This window comes from Podarcis tiliguerta (assembly GCF_965153285.1).
Source record: "Podarcis tiliguerta genome assembly, chromosome: 17".
Taxonomy (NCBI): domain Eukaryota; kingdom Metazoa; phylum Chordata; class Lepidosauria; order Squamata; family Lacertidae; genus Podarcis; species Podarcis tiliguerta.
In genome coordinates, this window is record NC_139550.1 from 39,449,832 (window position 1) to 39,476,472 (window position 26,641).

Consider the following 26,641-nt stretch of genomic DNA (forward strand, 5'->3'; position numbering starts at 1 on the left):
GTCTGGATGAGCCTGAAGACAGAGAAAACATCGGCTCTCAGAAGCTTTCAACATCCAGGGCCAAACCACATCCTAGACACTGTCTCTCTTGCACCAGAAACCATTCTCCAAACAGCCATCAGCAGAAAGGCAAGTGTTTGGTCTCACAGTTCCACCAATTTAGCCAGGACCGGATTGAGGTTTGATGAGGCCCTCAGCTCCTGAAGGTAATGAGGCCGTTTAGATGTCCCGCTGTCCTTTGTCAACAACAAATTGTCGCTGTTTTTTGTGTTGAATATGCTATATGGTAATTTATGGACCTAACAAGTATCTAAAGCCATTTGCACATAACAAAATATATTTTATCAAAGTAATTGTTGAACTGAAATACAGTTTAGAAGTATATTAATAGTGGAAATTTTGCGGGGGCCCTCAAGAGAGTGGGGCCCTAAGCTATGCCTTGTTTAGCATATACATAAATCCGGCACTGAATTCAGCCCTCAGTTCACCTTAAAATCAAAGAATTTTTTTGTTGTTGTTACCAATTTAGAAGCTTTAATGGTCCCTCTCAGGGAGTCCCTGGTAAGCTAGACAAGAAAGGTGTGTCAGGCTCATCCACAACACTCTTGAGAACCATAATGAGTTGCAGCCCCACCCTGTGCAGCAAGGCAAGCTCCACAGAGCTGCAAGGCTGGGCTTCTGCCATGACTTGCAAGAGCAGGACCATGCTAGCATCCCACTCTGAAAGAGATTGCACCCAAAGATTTGATGCCAGAAAATGGTGGTGGTGGTAAAACCAGGCAGAGAAATTTACAAAGCAGAAGATACCCAAAATAGTACTATAAAACTCCTACATGGTGGCTTCAAAGGATTAGAGATTGCAAAAGCATAATCGGGGGGGGGGGGAGGGGGGGAGAGAGATACTTACCATGAACAAGCTACCACAAGGCCCACCTACAAATCCTTCCTGGCAGAAGACAATGGGTGGAGAGGTGGGGAAACCAAGCTTCCTTCTCAGGGGCCTTTTATACCCCTCAAGACCAATTTCAATGAGATGCAAAGGGACACAGCTGATTGCAATTGAAACCACACTCTCGACCTCTGATGGGATGAGAATGAGAGGGAGGTCCCAAATGGATGCATCATATTATATTTTAAGGTTTGACAAAATGTACTTTTGTGTCTTTGTGCAAGGACACAAATGCTGGCAAATCTGACCTAGCTTAGGCATCCTGGCATTAGTTGGGACTTGGACGTTGCAACAAAATGTTGCAGTGTAACAGTACCTGGGCACAATAGGGACCAATGTCAGGTTCTGCACAAATATAGGCTAGGGGACACCTGGCTTACTAGCAGTACGTGCGAAAAGGTTCTAGGGGTCCTAGTAGACCACATGCTTAACACGAGTCAACTGTGTAATACAGCAACAACAAAAAAAGGTAATGCTATTCTTAGCTGCATCAACATAAGTCTAGTGTTCAGATCAAGGGAAGTAATTCCTTCTGCATTGGTCAGATCACATATGGAGCCAAGTGTCCAGTTCTGGGCACCACAGTTTAAGAAGGACAGGCTGGAACATGTGCAGAGGAGGGCGACCAAGATGTTCAAGGATCTAAAAACTAAGCCTTATGAGGAGTCCTTGAAGGAGCTGGGTATGTTTAGCCCAGAAAAGAGGAGACTGAAGACGACAGCCATATTCCAATATCTCAAGGGCTGTTACATGGAGCATGCTTCTTTTCTCCTGTTCTGGAGGGTGGGACTTGAGCCAATGGCTTCAAGTAGCAACAAAGGAGATTCCAACGAAACATTAGAAAAAACTTTCTGACCGTAAGAGCTGTTCAGCAATGGAACATTCTCCCTCAGAGGGTGGTGAACTCTCCTTCCTTTGACGTCCTTAAGCAGAGGTGAGATGGCCATCTGTCATGGATGCTTTAGTTGAGATTCCTGCATTGCAGGGGGTTGGACTAGATGACCCTTGGGGTCCCTGGGCTTGCGGCTGAGGGCAGGGGTTCCTGCTCTAACTTGAGCCTCCAATTACAATGTTGGGTCCAGGTCCAGAAGTGCCCTCAAGCTTTGACCCCGCTCCTTGCAAGGGAGTGCACCTCCTAAACTCCAGTACTTGGAACATATAATGCCTCTGTCTTGCCAGGATTCAGTTTCGATTTATATATTATTCAAAGTCTTGTCAAAAGGGAAACTGCTCTACATGAAATCATTAGAGCATGAGGCTTCTGCAAGGAACGGATTGCTTTCTTAGGCCTGGGAGAAGAATGGAAGGAACAATTTAACATTATCTTAAAAAACAAAACAAGACAGTCTAAGCAATATATAACATATAACTATATAATATAATTAGGTTTAAGTAGTGACATCCACAGGTGACATAAATGGCTTTAGCACTGAGATCTAAAGTATTGTTGCACCTGCCCCAATCTCCAAGTGGTACTAGGTTCCAGGGGTTTGTGTTTCCTTTAAGAATGAGTAATTTTGTATGAAAACTGTTCTAATGCAAGTTTACTAAGAAGTAAGTCCCACTATATTCCATAGGATTCACTTACAAGTAGGACTGAGGGAGAAAGTTGATTCAGTGCACATTTAAAGGTAAACTTACCAAATTTGCAAACCAAAATGCAGCTGTGCTTTGAAATTCACACTTCTCCACTTCTCCAAATTTGGTCATAAATAATGTGTACAAAAATGCACATACTAGGGGAAAGTGTGCATAAAAATGCATATATTATTGAATATAATATACCAAAATGCATTGCATTAGGGGAAATTGCTTTGCAAAAATGCATATATTAGGAGAAAATTGCATTAAATTGCTGAAGACATTTTTTAAAAATGCAAGATCTGAAAAAAGAGACAAAAGAGACTTTTGTTACCCAAGAAAATCTTTAATATATTTTTTTAATGCAAACTGCTGTGGAAATATGGAGAACTTAAAATTGGGAAAATGAAAAAATGAGAGAAACCAAAATTGACAGCTTCGTTCATCCTTACTGCATAGTGGACTGCAGCCTACTGAAACCTTTTGGCAAGGATGTTGCTCTTTTTTGGGCACCAGAATTTCTCCTGCCTTAAGTAGCCATTCTCTCTACAACTGAGTCACCTTCCATTGCTGGCTCCTCCATCCTGATGGGTTTCTGCCAGGGTTTCTGCTGCCTTTGATCGCCTCCTGAGGCAGGGGAGACCTGGATTCCCCCCCCCCCCCTTCTGGAGGAGTCATTAGCCCTTGGAGCCAAGGAAATCTGTCAAACCATTGAATTTTGGCGATTATTTGAAGTTTTTACAGTTTTCTATATTGGATCTGAAGAAGTGTGCATGCACACGAAGGCTCATACCAATAACAAATTTAGCTGGTCTCTAAGGTGCTGCTGGAAGGATTTTTTTTATTTTGTTTCTATATTGGATAGTCCGAGGAAACAGAGGATAGGCGGTATCCACTTCAATTTTATAGACTGCTTTTCTGAGCCTCTTCAGGCTCATTGTTCTGACCTTAGTTCAAGGCTGTGGGGGGGGGGGGGACTTGGAATTTTGGGGGAGTTGTTTAACTGCCCTCCCCCATCCCTGGTTTTAACAGCTCCCTCCTTTGGAGAGAAATTTGCTTAGGTTCTGCAGGAACCACAAATATTTTCTCTGCATTTAACTACAGTTCAGACATTGGAACCTTGGTACTCAAACGCCTTGGTTCCCAAATGCCTAAAACCCAAAAGTAAGTTCTGGTTTTCGAATGCTTTCCAGAAGTCAAACATCCAATGTGGCTATCGGCTATTGTTTCCGGGCCGCCTGCACCAATCAGAAGCTGTGCCTTATTTTTTGAATATTTCAGGTCAAACAGGCTTCTGGAATGCATTAAGTTTGACCTTTTTGTTTTTGAGGATTTTTTGCTTATTTTGTTTTGTGACTATGTGGAACCCAGTTCGGCTATTGATTGATTGTGTGACTGTGGAAATGGATAAAGGCCCCCATCCAAAGAATGACTATCATCATTGTAGGTAAGATTTTTTATTATTTTTTATCATCTGCAATACTGTCTTATTTATTTTATAGTACAGTACATTTATTATTGCTTTCATTTTATGGATCAATGGTCTTGTTAGTAAAATTCATCTTAAATTGCTGTTTTAGGGGTTGTTTTTAAATGTCTGGAATGGATTAATCCATTTTGCATTACTTTCTATGGGAAAGCACACCTTGGTTTTGGAAGGCTTTGGTTTTGGAACGGACTTCCAGAATGGATTAAGTTTGAGAACCAAGATACCACTACAGATATTTCCCACCCCCCTTTGGTTCCATAAGTTATATAGATATTCAATAAATAATAACCTGGTATCCACCTTCCCAGATGTGTGGTTTCATGTAAACCTGAAAGGGACTCACATGTCACGCCTGTTAAGGCTATTTGCAAGTGAAGCCATACCCGTAGGTTGACACGGGATATAATGTACAGTAAAAATGACGTATATCACATTGTCTCATTAGATTACTTATGTCATTCTAGCACTCTGGGAGAGACATTCTTTCAGTAATGGTCTACCCTTCATGCTTGGCAGGAAGATCCAATAATAATTGGGAGTTGCAGTTTGGTGTGCTTCTGTTTTCTCAGAACATCCCTGGTGTTAGGGCTTTCATTGACCATGTCACCTCCCACCCAGCACAGGTTTGAACATGTTGTGAGATAATAGTAATAACCAATGAAGGAAGACGGTGAAGGTCCTGTGTGAGTGTCTGGAGGTGGTTGGAGGATGATGGTGGCTAACAGACTGAGGTTGAATCCCGACAAGACAGAAGTACTGTTTTGGGGGGACAGGGGGCGGGCGCGTGTGGGGGACTCCCTGGTCTGAATGGGGTAACTGTGCCCTTGAAGGACCAGGTGCGCAGACCGGGAGTCATTTTGGACTCACAGCTGTCCATGGAGGTGAAGGTCAATTCTGTGTCCAGGGCAGCTGTCTATTAGCTCCATCTGGTACACTGCTCGCTGTCTGTCTCGCCAGAGTAGTCCATGCTCTGGTTATCTCCCGCTTGGACTACCGCAATGCAAGGTTATAAATGCAAATATTGGAAGGGGGAAGGCAGGTGGGAGGGAGAGATTTGCAATAGAAAGAGTGTGGGTGGTGGAAAGGGACACACTCCCATGGGTACTTCTCTGCTCCAAATGACCTCCGCCCCCAAGTCTGCCTCTGACTGGGTGCCGAGGACAACTGAAATGAAATAGGCATCCCTTTTATGAGCTGCTTGCGTCTTTTCCACAGGTTTCTGGCAGCTCTTTGTCAGAAACGTAACGCGGGACTTAGATGGACATTTGCTCTGGTCCAGCAGGACTCTTCTTTTGCCCTTGAACCGCCAATGCTGTCGTTTCAGCACCGGAACTGAACTAGTTTGCAACTCATTGTGATTTTTTTCTTCCTGGTCTATGTATCGTGCCTGGTAGTGCCATTGTACAGAGGTTGATGATAGGATATCTTTTTACATTCTTTGTTAGTCCGTAACATGGTCAGTGGGTGAGCTGAAGCGATTTGCTCTGCTACCAGCTGCATTTACTAACAGTGTGTTGGCTTCGGTTGCGTATTTATCATCACCGTCGTGGTCCTGGTGGTCTGGTTTTGCAATGCCCAGGTGGCTCAGCAGCCATTATGTGCTGAATTGCTGGGGCCCACCCACGCCATCCTTGCCCCATTCCAGGGCGACTCTCGGGTCTTGCACGAAGCTTTGCAGGCGCCTGCAAACCCCTTTGGGCACAGCTGCATCTTCACGCACCCCACACCTGACGTTAGATGGGTGTGGCTTTGCCACGGGCGTAGCCAGGATATTTGTGGAGGGGGCAGGCTTTTGTTAGGGGTGCACCAAGGAGGTGCAGAGGGGGCAACTGTCCCCCATTAAGCAAAACAATAGAAATACTTAACTTACTGACCAATCACGTCGGTTCTGCCCCCCCCGCAACAGAAATCCTCCCCCCGAACAAAGTCCTGACCCCATGGGGGGCTGACTTTTGTTAGGTGGACACACAACCTAAGATTTGTATTGATTTGTATTGAATTTTACTGATTCAGTTGCCCCCCCGCCCCGGATGGGCTTGGCCAGCCTGGCCGCGCAGGCCAAATGGGGGAGGCTTGGTGCGTAGTCTTAGACGGGGCTCGTCTGCCCGGGAGAAGGAAGACTCTGGTCCTAAAACTCCGCTGCCTTCTTTGGGAGAAGAGGAGGCTGCGGAGGGACTGGATGACCCGCGGGGGTCCCTTCCCCCCCCCACCCTTCCGGCGAAGGAGGAGTTAAGCGCCCTTCCCCGCCCCGCCCCCAGGGAGTTCCCTCCTCTCCTTGCGACGTCAGCGCCCGGCCCCGCCCACCTGGGAGGCTCCGACAAGATGGCGGCGGCGGCGGCTTCGCGGCGGCAGCAGGTAGGAAGTTCCCTTCCTGGCTCGGGCGGCGGGGCGGGAGCCCGGCGCGGGGCCTCGGTTCCCGGACACGCGCACAGCCGTGTTCCGGGGAGTCGTGGGAATCCGCGGGAGGCGCGCGCGGGCCCCTCTCCCCTTGGGAGGGCGGCGTGGGGGCAGGGGAACGGGGGGCCTCCCCGTGCCCCGGAATGCTGCCCGGCTGGCCTGGAGCTGGCCTGGGGCTTCGCGGGGCTGGAGCCGCCTCTCCCCCAAGGCAGCGCCGGAGGCCAGCCACAAAATGGCCAAGGGAGGAAGGGCTGAGCGGAGATGGGCAGCGGGAACAAGCAGAGACCAGAGATCGCCCGGGGGCCCCTGTGGATCCTGCCCCTTCGCCTCGGCTCCTGCCTTTCCCTGGCTGGGTTTAGGCCCACGTCGACCTCTGCCTCCGCTGGGATGAATGCTGGCGGCCTGGGCCTGGGCTTCCTGGCATGAGGGGTCCCTCTCGCCCCCAGGCTGCCACCCTCTCTGCAGGTGGACGCAGCTGCATTTCATGCAGAAAGTGTGCAGGGGGGGGGGATGTGATGCTTTCCAGATATTGTCAGACACCGACTCCCATCAGCCCCAACCAGCATAGCCAGTGGTCAGGACAATTGGCAGCTGCAGTCCACCTCTCTGGGAGGCAACATATTGGCTGCCCTTGGACTACAGGATCAAGACTGACAGTTACCTGCAAGAGATATTTTCTTTCTTCACAGTCCTTGCCCTAAAATCAACTGGCATTTCCTCTCCAAATCAGAGATCCCAGCATAGCAGTTGCCCTTGTTCCAAAAGCAGTGGCATTTTGGGTGTTAGACAAGAGACCCCTGTATAAAGAGGCAGTTGCATCTTAGACACACTAAGCAGTTGTGCTGCAGCTTTGGTGTTGGTGTGTGTGTGTGGGGGGGTTGTCAGCAATGCAGCAGGGGCATTCATGAGATGCAGCTTTTTGAGCGGTGGCTTCCAAGGTTTCGATAAGACTTCAAAAGCAAGTTATAGAAGTAAGCAGCCTCTTGCCAGTTTCACTTTTAGTCAGGCAGTGACAGTCTTATTCCTGCAAGCTTTTGCAGAATTTCATGATAAATAAATTGAGGTTCGATAATAAATTCGTTCAGATAAATTCAAGATCTGCAGGTGTCCTCTAGCCTACTCTGAAAGAAGTTGCATTTCAAGGTCAAGGGATCCCAGAGCCAGCTTCATTTTAGCTGCTGCATCCTCACTTCACAAGTCTTGTAATAATCCCAGTTCCCAGCTGCAAACCTGTGTCGTGTGCTTTCTGTTTCAATATTGGGACAGTAGCAGCATGATGCGCCTAATGCCTGTGATTAATTGGCGCCTGAGTGACGGAAGTGCTAATTTATTTCTTTCAAAAGAACACACTCTTTGTGAACAAGCCTCCCACACTAGCCTCTGAGGTCTATCAGAGAACAGTTTGACAGCCAAGTGGGGAGGGTCGGGGACACCCCTTTATTCTGATGGAAGGTAGCCTGCTGTTGCTGGAGCTGTAATGATGGTGTAGCTGCAGAGTGGAGCTTGAAGCCACCAAGACTCCCTGAGGGTGGACCTGAAGCAAGCTGGTACTGGCAACTCCCGGAAGCCCCAATGTTTATTCTCTCTCCACACCCCCCCCCCCAAACTGGAACTGAGCAGATGAAATTATCCAGGGTGCAGCTGCTCAAATGTCAAGTTCTCGCTGCTCCAGGGTACTATTCCTGCTCAAACATTATTGCACAAAAAGAAGGAGGAAAAGCTTGTTTGCTGTCACTTGCCTTCGGTTTTTCTCCTCACTTTGCTGGTAGCATTCAGCATCTTCAGGCCCTTCATGGTGATTGGCTATGTGCATGGGGTTCATGAAAAGCTGCGAATAACTTGGGCAAAGGAAGGGTAAGCTTGTGAGGGGTAGCTAATGCCGCAGAAGACAGAATTGGAATTCAAAATGACCTTAACGGATGGGAGAACTGGGCGCAAGCTAACAAAGTGAATTTCAATAGAGACAAATATAAGCTGCTGCAGTTAGGCAGGACGAACCAGATGCACAAATATAGGATGGGGGGGACACCTGGCTTACTAGCAGGACATGTGAAAAGGATCTGGGGTCCTAGTAGACCACATGCTTAACATGAGTCAACAGGGTGATGCAGCAGCATAAAAGGCTAATACTATTTTAGGCTGCATCAACAGAAGTCTAGTGTCCAGATCAAGGGAAGTTATAGTACCACTCTATTCTGCCTTGGTCAGACCACACCTGGTATACTATGTCCAATTCTGGGCACCACAATTTATGAAGGTTGTTGACAAGCTGGAACAATGTGCAGAGGAGGGCGACCAAGATGATCAAGGATTAAAAAAAACCAAGCCTTATGAGGAATGGTTGAAGGAGCTGGGTATGTTTAGCCTGGAACAGAGGAGACTGAGAGGAGATATGATAGCCATCTTCAAATATCTTAAGGGCTGTCACATGGAGGAGGGAGCAAGCTTGTTTTCTCCTGCTCTGGAGTGTAGAACTCGAATGGCTTCAAGTTGCAAGAAAGGAGATTCCGACTAAACATCAGGAAGAACTTTTTGGCTGTAAGGGCTGTTTGACAGTGGAATGGTCTCCCTTGGGAGGGTGGGGACTCTCCTTCCTTGGAGGTTTTTAAGCAGTGGTGGGATGGCCATCTGTCATGGATGCTTTAGCTGAGATTCCTGCATTGCAGGGGGTTGGACTAGATGACCCTCAGGGTCCCTTCCAATTCTGCAATTCTTTGGCCCCCACGGGCCTCTGAGCAAAAGAGCATCATGTTATTAAATAATGGTTAGGTGATTTTATGTGACAGAAACTTCTCTTTAGAACAGGAGTGGGGAATTTTGGCCCTGCCAGTTTTCCCTGACACCTACCTTGGGAGGGTGGAGGTAGTGGGCTGATGGGAAAGTTTTGCTTAGCTGGGAGGTTGGGGTGGCTTGGAAGCAAATATGGCTGTTTGGCTTTAGAGCCAAGGCAGGGTTAAGGATGCTTAGAAACTCACAGGATTGGCTTGTGCTGCAAGGGGTGAGGGGAGTCTTTTGTGGTGAAGCCAAATGCATAGCAGGTGGGGATTGTGAAATTAGTGAAGTTTCAGGATAACAGAGGCTGAGCCTTCTCAGACCCCTGCCGTTCCCAAAGTTGCAATCTTCCAATGCTTTTTTAGCAAAACAAAATTGGCTGTTGTGGGGTTTGCATGAGTCTACCTCTCTATGGTAAATGGCACTGGCGTGTTCAGCAAAATGTACTATGCAGCACAGGAGCAGAAAATGCATTATAGGAACAACATTTATATGTGTGTTTTCAAGCACGAAAACATTTATGTCCAACACATTTCTTTGGTGAGACTTGGTGCTGTGAGAAGACCAGGTATTTGCTAATACTCTGCCACCCTGGGGCTGCTTACACTTTAATTCAGAATGCAGTTACTTTCCTCTATATCAAAAGAGAATGTGCTTCTCTTAAGCTGGGAACACAGTAAGAAAATGTCCTCTGTTAACATGACTCGTCGGGGTGCAAACGAAGTGTTGTCTTCCTGACTAGCTCAGCACTGTGTGAACACACGCTCCACCACAACAGCCCCACAACAACAGTCATGCGAGGGATGACCCCCAAAAGCGGGGGGGGGGGGGGGCTCTTTCACATAAAGGAAGTCTTGTTTCAAAACAAGTTAACATATAAAGTGATCACAGTGAGCTTGTTACCTGCTGCCAGCGATATGCTTTTCCAGGACATTGCGTCAGACAATCATGAGGGGTTAGGAAACTGCTGTTTGTTTGAAAGCTAAATCTGGGAGCCTGTGGGTGCCAGCAGCTTCATGTGCTGGGTAGCAGATTGTGCTCCATATGAAAATTCTGTGGGTGTGCACTTCTGTCTGTTCTTTTATATTTGTTGCTAAAAAGCATGCATACTGTGACAGGGACCTGGAGGTCACCCCTTTCGTTTGCCTCTGGTATCTCCCTCCTTGCAGGCCCCTGGATGAGGCGCAGTCAGAACTCCTCCTGCGGCACACTCACGAATGGCTTCTCCTCCTCCTCCTCCTCTCCAGACCCCGGCCCTTCAGGTGGGGGTGGGAGGGGAGACCTCCTGCCTCTCTCCCACAGCATGACGACGATGCTTGCCTCTCGCAGGAAAAGGCTCGGAGGCAGAGCCATGGCCGAGGCTCGGAGCACCATCAAGGTGGACCTCCCCAATCATCAGCGCACAGTGGTGAGCGAGACTTTTTGGCCATGAGAGGTTGTGTGTGATCATAGCTATTCTGAGAGCGTCTGGCGAGGCAGCGGGTAGGCGAACCTGAGGTCCTGCAGGTGTTGTTGGACCCCCAGCAGGGATGAGGAGGAGTCCAGCAAGAGGAGCACAGGTTTCCCAGGCCCCATTCTTGCTTTAGGGCAGCTGTCTTCCATTGCTGGATCACAACCCAAAACTGGGTCAAGCACTGACCTAAAGTGCGCCACAGTTCAGGGCAACAGAATCGCCATTCTTTTCATGTTTGCTTACTTTTTTTAAGAGAAGGGAAGAGATGGAGGTAGAGAGAGAGTGAGAGGGAGAGAGAGCAGGAAAAGAGCAGAAAGGGGGAGGAACAGAAAAACAAAGAGAAGGCATGAAAGTGAGGAAGGAAGACATGCATGGTAAAAAAAAAAAAAGATAAATAAAAATAAGTCCCGTTGTTTGCAGGTTGGGTTTCCAGGTAAATTTTGCTGGTTTGTTGTGATTTTGTTTGTTTGTTTAATCATCTGCTTTTGCTGTATTTTCATTGCATTCTGGTGTTGGTTGGTTTTTAATGTGCTTGAGGAGATAAGTTTTGAACTATAAAGGCAGAGTATAAATATTCATACTAAATACATAATCCCGGGTTTGGAAAGGTTGAGGACTACTGCCTTGGAACATTTGTATTGAAAAGTGGGATTTTATTTTATTTATTTATTTATTTATTATTTATTTAAAATAGATGTAATTAGGGTTCTTTAATAAATCTCCAAGTTGAGTTTTTTCATTCCCATTTTATAGATGGGAGAACTGAGGCTGGGACTGACCATGTAGTGAGTTCAGATATCCTGAAGAGTTCCTAACTGGACTATCATATCATAGAAGGGTATTCAACACTAATCTTACTCAAAGCAGACCCACTGAAGTTAATGGACATGACTACTCTAAGTTCACTAATTTCAGTGGGGTTCCTTGGAGTAGGACTTAGCTGAATATGTGTGCACACTATATTTTTAAAGCACATCCCACCCCCCAAGAATTATGGGTACTTTAGTTTGCTGAAAGTTGCTAAGAGTTGTAATTCTGTGAGGTGGTAGAGCCCAAAACGTCTTGGGTCTAGGCCTCAGAGGCCGCCATGACTGGATTTTAACCAAAGATGGAACATCTGTCAAAGACTATCAGAAATTCCAACAAGTGTTCTTGCATTCTAAAAAACTATTTCTTGTCATCTTTCAAAAGAATATCATTCTGTGTCAGCTGTCAAACAGTACAGAAAACTGAAAACAAATGCTGAGATGATATATAGCAGCGCATCAGATATGGCTCATGTTTGATAATAAAAGTCGCAGAGGAGGATTTAGAGTTGGTTCAGGGGCGGAGGATGAAACCAGTTATCATGGATCCTAATTGACCTGTTGCCATGCCTCAAAGCAAGTAGGCAGGCGCCAAACCAAGGATCAGAGCCAGAAAAATTGTGTTCATAGAATCATAGAGTTGGAAGAGACCACAAGGGCCATTGAGTCCAACCCCCTGCCAAGCAGGAACCACCATCAGAGCACTCCTGACATATGGTTGTCAAGCCTCTGCTCAGCCAAGACCCCAGGAAGCCTAATGACAGGCCTTCTTTCCAGGAGAGCCCAGTGGCCAGTCCAGGGCCTGAGAGTTCTTGCCCCAGGAAGATGCTCAAAGCTGCATCTTACAGCTTGCCACATGGGGCCAGTGGCACCCAGAACCAAAGGATGCTGCTTCTTGCCCCGATACTAACCAGATTGCTCTAAGTCTTGGCCATCTATTCTATTCTATACTGGTCCATATTGGGCCTTCTTCAGAGTAATGGGAGGAAGGCAGAGACAGAGTGGAGTTCAAAGCTGCATGTTGAGAACAGTGTCTGTAAGGTCAGTTCAGCACCATCTCCCTGTTCACCCAACTGTCTATATCCTGTCTTGCACACACCAGTTGCTTCCCTCCTTCCTCTCAGGTGACTGTCCGGCCGGGTACAACTGTCTACAGCTCCCTAGACAAGGCCCTGAAGGTCCGTGGGCTCAACCAGGACTGCTGTGTGGTCTACAGGAAAAAGAGCGATGGGTGAGTGGCTCTCGTCAGGGAGAGGAGGTGGCTGCTGAGGTTGGCCGGGGAAGCAAGGGAAGGCAGGCAGGGAGCTGAGGGTCCTCAACCTGACTGGGTATAGGAAAGAGCAAATGAAATGTAGCACACTGTACCCAAGGCCTGCCCTCTCCACGAAGGCCTGCCATACCTGCATTATGGGTGTCCAGATCTGAAGAGTTTTACATGCATCTAGTCCGTCATCCAAAGCAGTCCATCTCTGGAGGCCAGTGTAGATCGAGGTCAGCAGTAGGGAAGGCTGTTGCCTTCACGCCCTTGTGGCAGAATCTCAGAAGCATCACCCTGGCCCTTTTCGAAAACAAGAGGCTGGACTAGGTCTAGTCTTCCCCGACCTGGCGTGCCCCCCTTCCTGATGCTTTGGACTACAAGTCCCATCAGCCCCAGCTATGATCAACACAGCTATAATGGCTGTGCCTGGTGGGCGTTGTTGTCCAAAGTGTATGGAAGAGCATCCCAGGTTGAGGAAGGCAGCGTTAGGAGTTCTGTCGTGTGCATCTCCTGCAAACCTGCCAGGAAGCCCATCCAGCTGGACAGGGCTCTGGACGCAGTTACTTAGCTTTGTTTTGTTTTTTATTGATGTGCTGTACCTTTTGATCTTTTTTTTCAATCAAAATGTTTTACACAGTTGGAGTTTACACATGAACTTGCAAAGGCTTTCCAGGTCTCCGCAGACAGACACACTGGTGGGGCTGCAGCCACAGAGGAAGTGGGGGCTGGGATAGGCCACGCCCACCCAGTCAGAGCTCCAAGGCCCTTGTGTCCGCCAAAGCTCCCTTGCCCAATTCCCTGTCTCCTCTCTCCATCTGCTCTGAAAAGATGAGCAAGCAACCCTTTCCAGAAAAGAAAAGGCTTTAGACCAGAAGGGGTTCTGCGAGTTCCTGCACAGGATGCTTGCAGAGCTCAGGTGGGACAGCCTGCTGCCTTAGTGGTAGCATGCCAGACTCATTCCCACCCTTAGCAGTGCTGCAGGTTTGTGGGTTGCCTTTTTCACCTGTGAAGGGAGTGGGTGGACTGGCAAAGGAGAGCTCTCAGGTGGGGCAGAAGGTGAGCACCGTTTCCTGTGGGTTGGAATCCAATTTGAAATGGACTGTGGCTTTTCAAGCCCAGAGGAATGCCTATTCACGTACCCTTCTGCACGATCCCCTTCCTCAACCTGCCCCAAAAAGCTACACCAGTGTCTTCTAGGGTCCATGCAAAGTTTCAATCCCAGCTGATTTGACAGCTTCCCCTTTCCACACAGAATCTGGCTCTAAACATGCTGAAGGTTTTGTTGCCTGAGCTGTTGGAATATTTTTAAATGTTCGTTCCCAGCTCTGCCCACCAGTGGTGGATGCTTCAATGCCCCAAGCCCAGTGCAGAGCAGAGGCGGAGAGATTGCTGTCTTAGTGCAAGGACTCCCTCGGGAACGAGGGAATGGGATGGTCCGAGACCATCACCTTTGTGTCCATCTTCCCCACTATGGAAAATGGCTGATTTCTTGCTTCTTACAGCGTTGCATCATGTTAGGTGTTGCAGTATATTAACCTGGTGTGCGTGTGGTGGTTAGCATTAGCAGTCGACTTGGAACTCACCAGAGTGGGGAGAAATTTCATGGGGTTTGTCGCCCCCCCCCCCGTGCAGTTGATGAGCTACAGCAGCATTGTGGCTGTCTCTGGGGAGGAGCTGCAGCAGGAGGCGGGCTTTGGGTCACAGCTGCACATGCGTTGATTCTCTCTGTAGGCGAAAGACCATCACAGATTGGGAGACGGACCTGGTCACCCTGGAGGGGGCCGAGCTCTCTGTGGAAGTCTTGGAGGACCTGCCGCTTACTATGCACAACTTTGTGAGTCACAGGAGGCTCTCCAGCAGCACGTTTCCCTGCCAGCACACACAAACACAAAGACACACCCCAAGCCCTGTGGACACCCAGCCGCCCCTTCCCCACTCCAGAGCATCACGCGGCCGCTTCCCCCAGCCTGGTGCCCTCAAAGATGTTCTGGGCTGCAACGCCCCCCGCCAGCCCTCAGCCAGCATGCTCACCGGTGAGGGACGCTGGGAGTTGTAGTCCAAAACTCCCCGGTGGGCACCCAAATGGGGAACGTTGTCCTACAGGAATGCACTAGACCCAGAGGCTGCCCTGCCTGTGCAGTGGAATCGCACAGCAGAACTGTTTCCAATACAGGCCACACTTGTTACACCAAAGGGATGTGTTTTCTGCATGCGGGCAACTTGGGCTCCTTTGCCCAGCCTTGCTGGGTGTCCACGCAGTGTGTTGACAGACGCACACACAGGCTTATTGGGAACGTTCCATCCCCAACTCCTCCCCTTCCTCTGACCTGGACCTTCTTTCTTCTGGGCAGGTGCGGAAGACCTACTTCAATTTGGTCTTCTGCGATTTCTGCCTTAAGTTCCTCTTCCATGGCTTCCGCTGCCAGACTTGTGGCTACAAGTTCCACGAGCACTGCAGCAGCCGAGTGCCTACGGTCTGCCTCGACCTGGCCACTTCGCATAAGCCGTGAGTATCCCCTTTCCCCACAACCCCCTCCCCCTGGTTGGAGCACCTGCTTCACTCCCTGTTCCCCTTGCATCCAGTCTTAACAACCCGTTTCTCCTTTTCATGTAGTGTTTACAGCCATGATCCGGGGCAGCACCCTCCATTCTGGCAGGACAGTGTCCCGACTACCCCAGTGCAGCCGAGTCACGAACCAGAGACCCCTCAAGCTGTTGGGTAAGAGCCTTGCTCACTCCCCACCTGTGCAAGGGATCGTGATCTAGAAATAGCCGCCAGCAGCAACACGGACCCAAGCAGAGCAGAGTTGGGCAGCAGGCTAAATCTGCCACTCACAGTGCATATGATGCAAGACCATCCCTGTTGCATTATTGTGCAGGAGACATTTGAACTGGAAGCATTAAGCTATCACACACCCAGGCTGTTGTGTCCTCCCAGTGCTGTAGTTCATGTTCTGCATGTCAAAGATTCTAGATTCAATTCCAGGCATCCCCAGGAAGGACTAGAAAAGAGAGCCTTCGGAAACCTGGGTAGTCTTTGTTGGCTAGATGGACTCTGTGGTCTGACTATATAAGGCAGTTTTCTTTGCTCTTCAAGGAAAGCTTGATTTTTGTTTTAAAAAGCAGGGGAGATAAGTTTCTAGTCCTTAAGTATGGGGGACTAGTCCTTAAGTATAGAAAAGCATACCCGCACTCTGAGAGGAGAGCAGCTGTAGCCACCATGTCCAGGGCATAACTATCAAGCAATGACTTGTGCTTGATAAACTCAAGGAAAAGTCACTTTGCCTCTTCTTTTTAACTATAAATCTGCTATTAGACCTGATTATCCTCTGTGCGCCTGAACTGCTGGAGGGTTAGTGTGCCCCCTCCCCCAGCTTGGATGCCACGTCATCCCTTCCTCCTCCTCCTCTTCTCTTGCAGCCCAAGAAAGCCGCCCCCCTTCAGCCCAGATGCCTTCGGCTTCCTCAGCCTCCACGGGGGTGGGCAGCAGCTCCAACGGCACCGCTCAACCTCCACCCCAAATGTCCACATGGTCAGTACCACCAGCCCCGTGGACAGCGGCATGCTGGAGGTGAGGCACTTTGTGTTGGGGGGAGGAGAACTTCACTCTGAAGTTTCTGTCCTGGCTCATTGGTAGAGCACATATTTGACCTTGGGGGGGGGGGCGGGACCCGTCACACTCCAGGTGTTGGCCTTTTGCTCCACTTTTGCATCTGGGCTGGCTCAGGCAGTAAGCGGGAGACTCTAAATGTCAGGGTGGTGGGTTTGAGCCCCACGTTGGGCAAAAGATTCCTGCATTGCAGAGGCTTGGACTAGATGGGCCCCCTGCCCCTCCCAAGTCTACCGTTCTCTTGCTTTTGTTTGTTACTATGTGAGGCGTTTTAGTGCTTTTATGTTGTAAACCACCCTGTGACCCTCAGACGAAGGGCAGGATAGGAATTTAATAAATAATAGCCAGACTCTCCCCGCTGGCATTCAGAGACGTAGCCCCGGCCGTATGCACAGCAGTGCCCACAAAGCGACAGAGCTACACTTCCCAGGTGGCCCTTAGACTGGATTTAGAGCAGTCTTTAAATACACAGAGGAGAAATGCCGTAAGTGATCTGAGGTTTTGTGTGTGTGAGAGAGTCTCCCAGGTCAGGAGCAAATGTAATCTAGGGGAAGATTCTGTCCCAGCCTGGAATAATACTGATGGGTTGGTCGTTGATGGTGGGCTAGTTCTTACAGAGGTGCTAAATCTGTATTGCTGTGGGTTGGACTAGATGACCCTCGGGTCCCTTCCAACTCTACAATTCTATGATTCTGTGCACCATTTCGGACACCAGGTCTGATGGAATGCTTCTCCATGCAAACAAACAAGCAAATGAATGAATGAATCCCTGCACAGAGAAAACTAGTGTGCCGGGCGGGGGGAAGCCAGGCTAGAACACCTCTCTGAGGTGCTGGTTTTATCTGTGAATGGATGGGGCAGCAGAAGGAGTTGTGTGGAAAAGCATTCAGTCATGTGAGCACTCTGAAAAAGCTGAGAGCTGCCCCCAAATGCCCCCGGAGAAAGGGAAAGGCTGGCAGACCCCTCTCTCTGCCCCAACGCTTTCTTCTCCAGAGATGCCTGCCTGCAGAGCTCTTCATCTTCTGCCTTTCTCTTCCAGCTCCTAAGCAGGAATCACAACACAGAGGGTGAGTGTCTGCTGGGAACAGGGAAGGCTGGTGGGAGTGGGCAGGGGCAGCCTGGAGGAGGAGGAGGAGGAGAGGGAGCCGGGACAGAGATCTCCCAGGGCAGCGCTGGTTGGGGGCGCCATGGGGGGAGGTACCAGCTAGGACTAGCACAGGGGGGATGGACCAGTGCTAGAGGATCCTTAGTGGGGGACAGGAAAGGCCCCCCCCCCCAGCCAGAGATGCTGCCCGTCAGGAGGCAGGCTGGGCCAAGATGACTGACTGGCCTGACGGTTCCAGAGAGGTTGGGCCTCCACTGTTCCCTCGGCACGAGTGCCATGCTCAGTTCCCGCCCCACAGATCCATGGGCGGGGGAACCGGGGCTCCCTCAGGTGTTGCTGGACTCCCACCATCCCTGACTGCCGGGTGTTCTGGCTGCAGCTGATGGGAATTGTAGTCCTGCCACATAGGGAAGGTGAGTCACCCCTGCTGGGAAGGCGAAGCCCGTGGCCGCCGCCACGTCCGGTGGCAGCAGATTCTATGTAGGTTGCCTGTGCACCCCGTGAAGAAGAAGAGGCCTCTTCCTTTTGTCAGTCCTGAAGCGCCAGTCGGTCCGTTTCCTTGGTGACCCTCCAATCTGCCCTCCCTCTCTCCACACACCGCATTTTGTTTTACCCACCTTTATCAGAACTCTGCATTTGGAAGCCCCCAAGCACTTTGTAAGGAAATGGTCTCCTGTCCACCTGCTTGTGAGGAAGCACCCTGCAGTAAGCCCACCCTCCTTCTCGCCACAGGCCCAGGTGCGCTTGAGCCGCCTCCTTGCACCCCGCCGGCTCCCCCCGTTTCCAGCATGGCTGCTGTTTCGTCTGGCCGACGCTCCCCCCACCCCAAGTCCCCTGGCGAGTCCCCCAGGGAGCGCAAGGCCCCTGCTGAAGACAAGAAGAAACCTGTGAGTGGGGCTAACGGATGTGCCGTGGGCACTTCAAAGGGCTACCAAATGTTCTTATTGTGGGGCAAGAGAATGAACTTAGTTGCCATGGCGGAAGGTGACCCCAGATCAGTGGCTCTCAGAGGGTCTGGTGTGCCCCCTGGTGTGGCAGGAGAGGGGGCCGAGGGTGGAGGGAAGATTCAAGGACACTCAAAGAAGTATTTAAACATTTCAGTGTAGTATATAGTATCAAAATATATTTTGGGGGCTTTACAGCCAGAAACAGCACCCCGCCTCTCTTCAAGAGCATTGGCTATTCTTCCGCACTTCTCCATAACATATTGTTGTGAACAGGGGTTTTCAGCTCTGACAAATATGAGAGATGAGAACAGAGAAGGGCTTCCTTGGGTTGATGAGGAGATGAGGGTTAGTTTGTTTTAAATTAGACCTACTATAAATGAGACTCCCTGGCAAAAGCAAGCTCACAGCTCTCACTGAATTTGTGTATATACTTAAGGAGAGGCTTATTTATAACTATATTTTTGGAAGGGTTCACGTTCTTCTGCAACTTGCACTGCTTTATACTTCCTGGATGCCCCGAGTTATAAATTCTGTGTTATAAATCAAGGAGTGCAAGGAGTTGCTTCTTTTTGTTTCCCCGTGTATTTCTAATCAATTAAAAAAAATTCGAGTGGGGTGAGCAAATGTTTATTCTGAAAGTGTGCCCGAGGGAAAGCAGTTTGGGAACCACTGCTGTCGGGAAGCGTGTGGCTAAGCTGCGGGGGCAGAGGGGTTTTGGTGTGTCAGGGGTCTCGGGGGAGCAGGGCCTCCTTGTGGACGGGCCTGACCCTCTTTCTCCCTGTCCCTGGCCTGCCTTTGCCTCCCTGCAGAAATCCCTGGGCTACCGGGACTCCAGCTATTACTGGGAAGTCTGCCATACCGAGGTGACCATGCTGAAGCGCATAGGCGCTGGGTCATTTGGCACTGTCTTCCGGGGCCGCTGGTACGGGGATGTGGCGGTCAAGATCCTGAAGGTCACCAACCCCACCAGCGAGCAGGTGCAGGCCTTCAAGAACGAGATGCAGGTGCTCAGGTAAGCAGGGACCTGTGGGGAGGGGAAGTGATGCTGGCCAGGAGGCCTCTGACGCCGGCCTCTCCTTGCAGGAAGACACGCCACGTGAACATCCTGCTCTTCATGGGCTTCATGACCCGCCCCAGCTTTGCCATCATCACCCAGTGGTGCGAAGGCAGCAGCCTGTACCAGCACCTGCATGTGCAAGAAACCCCCCTGGAGATGGTGCAGCGCATTGACGTGGCCCGGCAGACGGCCCAGGGCATGGCGTGAGTGTGCAGGCCGGGGCCCTCGGGGGAAGTTCCAGAGGCAGGGTGGCTTCTGGAGTACAGCAGAGAGGGCTGCTGCCTTCATGCCCTGTATGGTATCCGGGCTAGAGGCACCCTTGCCCTGATGCGGGATTTGTGCTGCAAGAGGGGTCTACAGCCAGGGAACTTTTACCAGCCCCTCTGGGCAACCTCTGGGGCAATGCCAGCAGTGGGTGGAGCCAGAGGCAAAAGCTGGCAGAGCAAGGGGTGTCGGCTTTACCTTTGTACCAGAGGCAGATTTCTCTGCTCGCTCGCTCGGTGCTCTGCATCCTCCCCCGGGCAAGTGAGAGGTATCAGGAATTCTGAACTAGGGCAGCCAGATAAAGGAAACGGAAAATATACATTGTTTGGGAACAGCCCTCGATGGCTCCAGATTTCCCTCCCTCTGAGCATGCTGGCACATGAGAGGCAGGTGTGGTGCCCTTGTGAATGAGCTTGCAAGCCAAGGATGCTGATGAACTATCTCACTCCATCTCTCTCTCGTTCTCCCAGTTACCTGCATGCTAAGAACATAATCCACCGGGACCTCAAATCCAACAGTATCCTTCCCTTGGGAGGGGTGGCTAACACCCCAGAGGACAGGATCACACTTCAAAACGACCTTGACAGACTAGAGAACTGGGCCAAAACAAACAAGATGAACTTTAACAGGGAGAAATGTAAAGTATTGCACTTGGGCAAAAAAAATGAGAGGCACAAATACAAGATGGGTGACACCTGGCTTGAGAGCAGTACATGTGAAAAGGATCTAGGAGTCTTGGTTGACCACAAACTTGACATGAGCCAACAGTGTGACACGGCAGCTAAAAAAGCCAATGCAATTCTGGGCTGCATCAATAGGAGTATAGCATCTAGATCAAGGGAAGTAATAGTGCCACTGTATTCTGCTCTGGTCAGACCTCACCTGGAGTACTGTGTCCAGTTCTGGGCACCACAGTTCAAGAAGGACACTGACAAACTGGAAGGTGTCCAGAGGAGGGCAACCAAAATGGTCAAAGGCCTGGAAACGATGCCTTATGAGGAACGGCTAAGGGAGCTGGGCTTGTTTAGCCTGGAGAAGAGGAGGTTAAGGGGTGATATGATAGCCATGTTCAAATATATAAAAGGATGTCACATAGAGGAGGGAGAAAGGTTGTTTTCTGCTGCTCCAGAGAAGCGGACATGGAGCAATGGATCCAAACTACAAGAAAGAAGATTCCACCTAAACATTAGGAAGAACTTCCTGACAGTAAGAGCTGTTCGACAGTGGAATTTGCTGCCAAGGAGTGTGGTGGAGTCTCCTTCTTTGGAGGTCTTTAAGCAGAGGCTTGACAACCATATGTCAGGAGTGCTCTGATGGTGTTTCCTGCTTGGCAGGGGGTTGGACTCGATGGCCCTTGTGGTCTCTTCCAACTCTATGATTCTATGATTCCCTTCCACCTCGCCTTTTGTGGCAGGGAGTTTGGCTGCCCCACGGGGCTCCCTGATGGGTGTTGCAGTGCACAGGGGAGCGGGGGTTGTGCTGGTTTGACCTGCATGGCTGGAGGGTGTTTCCAAGAAGGCAGGTGCCCCGCTAGTAAAAGGGAGGTTTTCAGCACGGAGCTTGGGGGTAGGATAGTTCAGCCCTCCCTGCTCTGGGGTAAATGGAGCGGCAGGTCCCGCCAGGCAGACTCCCACGCGAGGCTCCTTCACCCGACTGCCCTCAGACATCTTCCTGCACGAAGGCTTGACCGTGAAGATCGGCGACTTTGGCCTGGCCACCGTGAAGACGCGCTGGAGCAGCTCGCAGCAGGTGGAGCAGCCCAGTGGCTCCATACTTTGGATGGTGAGCTTTTGCCAAGGGCGGGGGCTGCTTCTGGCTGGAATTGGGGCAGGGGGAAGTTGTGAAGCCAGAGGAGAAAAGGGGTTGGGGCGAAGCATCCCGCCACCCCATCCCAGCAGACCTTCATGCCTGCCCTCTCTGCCCCCCCCCCCCCCGCAGGCCCCCGAGGTGATCCGAATGCAGGACCCCAACCCCTACAGCTTCCAGTCCGATGTCTACTCCTATGGAGTTGTTCTCTACGAGCTGCTCTCCGGGACCCTCCCCTACAGCCACATCAACAACCGGGACCAGGTAAGGACAGAAGACGTGTTGGGGGGGGGGCTGGCCAAGAAACCCTCCCAAAACTCTCCCCGGGTTTGTCTCTCTCCTTATTCAGGATGGCCAATCAAACGCGCCCAAAGGGAAGATGGTGGTTCTGACTGGGCTTAAAGAGGTGGGGGGAAGGGGGGCCTTGTATCCCAAGAGGGTCCTTTCTTTTTGTAATGGGTGGTTTATCTCCCTCCTTCCAGATTATATTCATGGTTGGCCGGGGGTACCTGTCCCCTGACCTAAGCAAGGTGCCCAGCAATTGCCCCAAGGCCATGCGCAGGCTGATGGGCGACTGCCTTAAATTCAAGCGTGAAGAGAGACCCCTCTTTCCTCAGGTGAGTCTGAGGCAGATACAGGCATGGACGTGTGCGCTGACTGACAGATCGTCACATTTGTATCCCACCTTCTGAGAACCTCAAGGAACTTTACTTAAAAGTATTAAACCCGAGGAACTAATTCTTCAGCCAACGTCACCATGTTTTATGGCTCCCATAGAATTGCTGCGTGCGCTCAGCACATCTGTTTAGCAACGAAGTACACATAGTGGTTTTAAAGAGAGAGTCTTAAGGTTCAAACTGCTTTAGAACCACAAGTCAGAAAATATAGGTACTGGTAAGGATCCTTCAGGAAAATGGCAAGGAACTTTGCACGTACTCAGATGCACCCTTACCTGCTCCTGACACACATACCTCTTCCTTCCTTCCTTCCTTCCTTCCTTCCTTCCTTCCTTCCTTCCTTCCTTCCTTCCTTCCTTTGATTAGCTTTTAGTTTGGAGAGCCTCCATTTTTAATAATAATCCTACAAAACGCAGGCATGTTTCCTATACAAATTGGGCAAATTAAGATCTGCGTGTTCTACTTTTGTTTGCAAATGTCATTCTGCTTTGGCTAGTTATGAAAAGTGGGAAGGAGCTACGCATTGGAGCACAAACAGACACAGCAAATCCTGAGGTGGCCATGTTGGTGTCATCTGAGGTTGCCTACAAGTTTAAAGCAGGGCTGGTAGGTCTCTGGCTGTGCAGGTGTTGAACTACAACCCCATCATCCCTGACCACCAGCCGGGTTCACTGGGGCTGACGGGAGCCAGTCCCAAAACATTCAGAGGGATGCAGCTCACAACCCATTGCAGCAATAGGGACCAGAGACGTGCTTGCAACAAAACAAAATGCCAAAGTTGAGTACCTGCGTGGGCCCTGAGACACTTTGCAGTTCCCCACACTGCTGATTTAGGCCTAAACCTCCACAGTCCAGAACCTGGGCTTGCTAAGGTAGTGTCTGGTGGGGAGGGGCACAGTTCTGGTCTGATCTCCATTTCCCATTCTTCCAGATTTTGGCCTCCATTGAGTCGCTCCAACGTTCTTTGCCCAAGATCGAGCGCAGTGCCTCTGAGCCCACCCTCCACCGGGTGGGTCACAACGAAGAGCTGACTCCCTTTGGTTTCCCCGCTGCCTTGCGGCTCCACAGCTAACGTGGTGAGACTGGAACTGCTACCAAAGGTCACGTCCCCCTCGAGGCCAGTGTGCAACTCGCGGCCCTCCCTGGGGGGACAGAGGAGCCGTCAGTGCCCGGAGGGCAGCTGCATCCCTGGCATCCGGGTGTATCGCCCAGGTCTGTGTGCAGAGAGACGCTGGGGCTGGGGGTGTCCACCTGGATTTCATTCTCACTCCAAAGCCTGCAGTCCTACTAGGGGGTCGCCAAAGCAGGAAACACATTGAAACATCTCTGCTCTGCAATGACTTTGGCTTCATTGTCCCCAGGTGTATTCTTTTATGGGGCTTATCCTGTTTCCAGGATGTTGTAGGTGTCATTTGTTTGTTTGCTTGGGAACTTCAGTAGGAGAGGAAAAGCATGGGAGGGGTGAAAGAAGGATGGTGGTCTGTGGAAAAGGAGCTGGAGATGGTGTAATAAAAAAGGCTAAGCCCTATCTGGATGATGTCCTCCTCCCTCTGTCCAGGCCTGCCAAACCACAACCTACCTATCTGAGCTGCATCACAGGAGGCTTGCTGTTCTGCTGGCTTGTGGAGAGTCAGTTTCCTTTACACAAAAGGGGGCATGCATCTAGACCTCAAGGACTCCTGGAACTCAGAGGAAGGGGGGATGGCAGCCCTTCTGACAGCTCAGGTGGACACACTCTCCTCACATCATCCCTCTGGTTTCCAGTTGCCTCACCTGTGTGCACCCCCCCATGTACATGCAGCAAAGGACATGGGCTTGCGATGGTTGTTCTGCATGGCAATCTACCCATAAAGCTGCACATCAGCCCCATAAATGCAGGGGTGACGTGGACGCTGCCTTGTGCTTCCCAGGCATGCGCAGGGCTAGAGCTCTGGTACGCTGCAGCTTTGGCAGCCAGGAGTGCCATATCTTCAGAGGAGCCCCTGAGAACGATCTCTCTCTGCCTTTGACTTGCAAACGAATTGCCTGGGTACTGAAAGTCATGAGAGGAAACTATGTAGGGAGTGGGGGCAGATTTTGGGATAGCTCAGCTGGTACAGCATGAGACTGAATCTCAAGGTTGAGGGTTTGAGTCCCGCCTTCTAACTCTATGGTTCTAAAGTGGGGGGGGGGTACCTTGGTCCTCCCAGGTGCTCTTGGGCTCCCAATCAGTCCCAGCCAGCATGGCCCACAGTCACAAATTCCAGAGGGCCACCGGTCCCCCCCCCCCCAGTGCCAAAGGGTGCCCAAGTGCTTTTGTAAAGCGACCCCCAAGCAGTGGGGGAATTGAATGCCATAGCTGTGCCCATGGTGGTTTGCCTCTGTGTGCCCACACTTGACATGAAGCATTTTCCTCCCAGGCTTCCTGACTTTCCTCGGCGTGTGGCTGCGAGGTCAGCTCAAAGTCTGGGGTGCCAGGAAACAGCGTAGGTGGATACTGATGCCCCAAAGGAACTGAGGGACCCCTCAAGCAGGGAAGGGGGTTGATGCGGCCTGGTGCTGTATGGAGGGCGGGGGTTGCTTTTCGGCAAATTGTTGCAGGTTCCCCAAGCCGCAGCCTCAGCGCTTTGGGGAAGGGGCCACGACTCAGGGGCAGAGCATATCAAGGTCACAGGCTCAACCCCAGCGTTTCCAAGTGGGGCTGCCTGAAACCCTGGAGAGCTGCTGCCGGTCAGTGGGGGAAATCCGGAGAGAGCTGGACCACTGGGAGGCTCCCCTTGATCCGCTTTGGAGCATCTCTTTCCCCTCTGGGCCAGCAAACCAGTTGCAGAGGAGAAGTCAGATGGGTAGATAGTCAGCGGACCAGATTCACTCTTAAGTTTTTAATCCAGGCCATTGCCTCAAATCACCAGCATTGCCCAGAACGTCTAAAAAGCACCTCTCCATGGGGTAGAAAGTCAGCATCTGGGCTGCTGGGCTTAGGAGACTTAGAAATACCTGACTTTGGAGGTTAAGAGCGATAAATGGCGCAGTAAGCCCTGTGTTTTATTGTGGGCCTCTTCCTGGAGCCAGGGACTAAAATCAACAGGAAAAGCCATCCTATTTATCGCGTGGGTGAAACTGTACTTTTGCTTTATAACCCCCAGCTACCTGAGCTCTAGAATATGTTCATATCTCAAATTGTGAACATCTCTCCCTGCCCCCGATCTTCTTTTTAATAGATAGATAGACTTTAACTTAATGTGTTTAATCAATGCTTATGATTCAGATTTAAAAGATTGTAAGTGAAGGTTTTAACATGTTTGTATTAAACTCAAGATTTCATTTTAAGCCTGGTTATGTTTTTTCAGAGACACAATAACTGATTTTTTAAAAAACCCCACATCCAATCTGTTTTGGATTTTTTCCAAAAAACATTTTTTAACTATCAGAACAGATACACAGGCTCCATTCACACATAACAAAACGTAGCTTTAGATTGAGTAGCGAGTGTGGCTTGTTGGGGAGAAACAGGCTGCAGCCCCCGTTTTGGAGGCAACAGGAGTTCAAGGCAACCTGCTTATCCTGTGCTCACCAGGAAAGGAGCAGAGTGGGAGCCATTGGCCAGGGGGCAGCAGCACATGGCTTGCTCCCAGTAAACCAGGGCAAGCCAAAAGCTCTGGCTCATGGCGTGTGAACACAGCTGTGGACAGGCATCCCTGCAGGTAGGTGGGATGGTGTGGTGGTTTCGACCAGAGGGTGCCATTTGCAGTCACTGAAAACACCTTGGGCCATCCTTGGAAACAGGGCAGAATCTTTTATTCCAGAGGTACTTTTCGCCCCTTTGTCCCACACCTCCAATAATACACAAATTTCTTCTTATCATTTCTCCAGTTTAATATCTTGGTACATATATAACTCTCTTTCTCTGCATAATATATATATATATATATATTTGCTTTCGTAGATTTTCACGGGTACAGGAATGCAGGTTTTGGTGTCCTCGGGTGTCTTCCCGTGTAAAAGTTGGGGTGTCTAGGCGACGTTTCGACGAGGTCTCACTCGTCATCTTCAGGCTGGTGCTTTCGGCTTCTTGTTACTGGAACAGAGCAGGATCTCAGTGTTTGAGTTCCTATAAATACTGTTGAGGAGGTGTGGTGTATAGCCTCCAATGTTCTGGGCAGAGAGGAGGTTCCCAGGCTAGTGTGCCTTTTCTTCTTTTGTTCCTTAATTACTTGAGGGATATCTTGAGTGATTTCTTGAGTGATTTCCTGAATCCCACTTAGGTGGGTCATTAGGTGTGGATTAGTTGCTAAAGCCTTCGTGTCTTGAACTCTTGAACTTTGTGAAGAGTTTTTCTGAGAAGATGGCTGTACTGCACTTGGCTGTGCTCTGGCTTGGCTTCGTGTATAGGGGCGAGCTGTGGTTTTGTGGCCTGTGCCAGCCAGATCTGTGTAGGGATTGCAGGGGGGTGCAGCATCCGGAGGTGCCACCCTGGTTTGGCTACTGGAT

The 26,641-nt window shown here is 50.3% G+C and overlaps 3 protein-coding genes across 5 annotated transcripts in view; 1 reads left to right on the plus strand and 2 right to left on the minus strand.

Annotated features, from left to right (window-relative positions):
• The window catches only part of LOC310668115 (suppressor of SWI4 1 homolog), an 89,714-nt gene extending 83,358 nt beyond the window's left edge, over positions 1–6,356 (minus strand). Inside the window, exon 1 of the mRNA XM_083421077.1 lies at positions 6,344–6,356. The gene's annotated coding sequence lies outside the window, so the exon portion shown is untranslated. The remainder of the gene's footprint in view (positions 1–6,343) is intronic.
• The window catches only part of LOC310668159 (uncharacterized protein), a 172,092-nt gene that overhangs the window by 2,384 nt on the left and 143,067 nt on the right, over positions 1–26,641 (minus strand). Inside the window, exon 2 of the mRNA XM_083421191.1 lies at positions 1,806–1,968. The gene's annotated coding sequence lies outside the window, so the exon portion shown is untranslated. The remainder of the gene's footprint in view (positions 1–1,805; positions 1,969–26,641) is intronic.
• ARAF (A-Raf proto-oncogene, serine/threonine kinase) lies at positions 6,283–25,480 on the plus strand. Of its 3 annotated transcripts, none has more exons than XM_083421035.1 (16): positions 6,283–6,374; positions 10,358–10,596; positions 12,572–12,678; positions 14,437–14,539; positions 15,057–15,211; positions 15,320–15,424; positions 16,126–16,276; positions 17,355–17,382; positions 18,153–18,307; positions 19,177–19,379; positions 19,451–19,627; positions 20,159–20,205; positions 21,352–21,470; positions 21,627–21,758; positions 21,977–22,111; positions 23,103–25,480. In XM_083421035.1, exons 2-16 carry the CDS (start codon positions 10,366–10,368, stop codon positions 23,241–23,243), a joined length of 1,989 nt encoding a protein of 662 aa, XP_083277161.1. In that variant the 5' UTR covers positions 6,283–6,374; positions 10,358–10,365; the 3' UTR covers positions 23,244–25,480. The 3 variants fall into 3 exon arrangements, with proteins under 3 accessions (XP_083277161.1, XP_083277162.1, XP_083277160.1); XM_083421036.1 differs by having other exon boundaries at positions 6,350–6,367; positions 10,354–10,596; XM_083421034.1 differs by lacking the exon at positions 6,283–6,374 and having other exon boundaries at positions 9,313–10,596.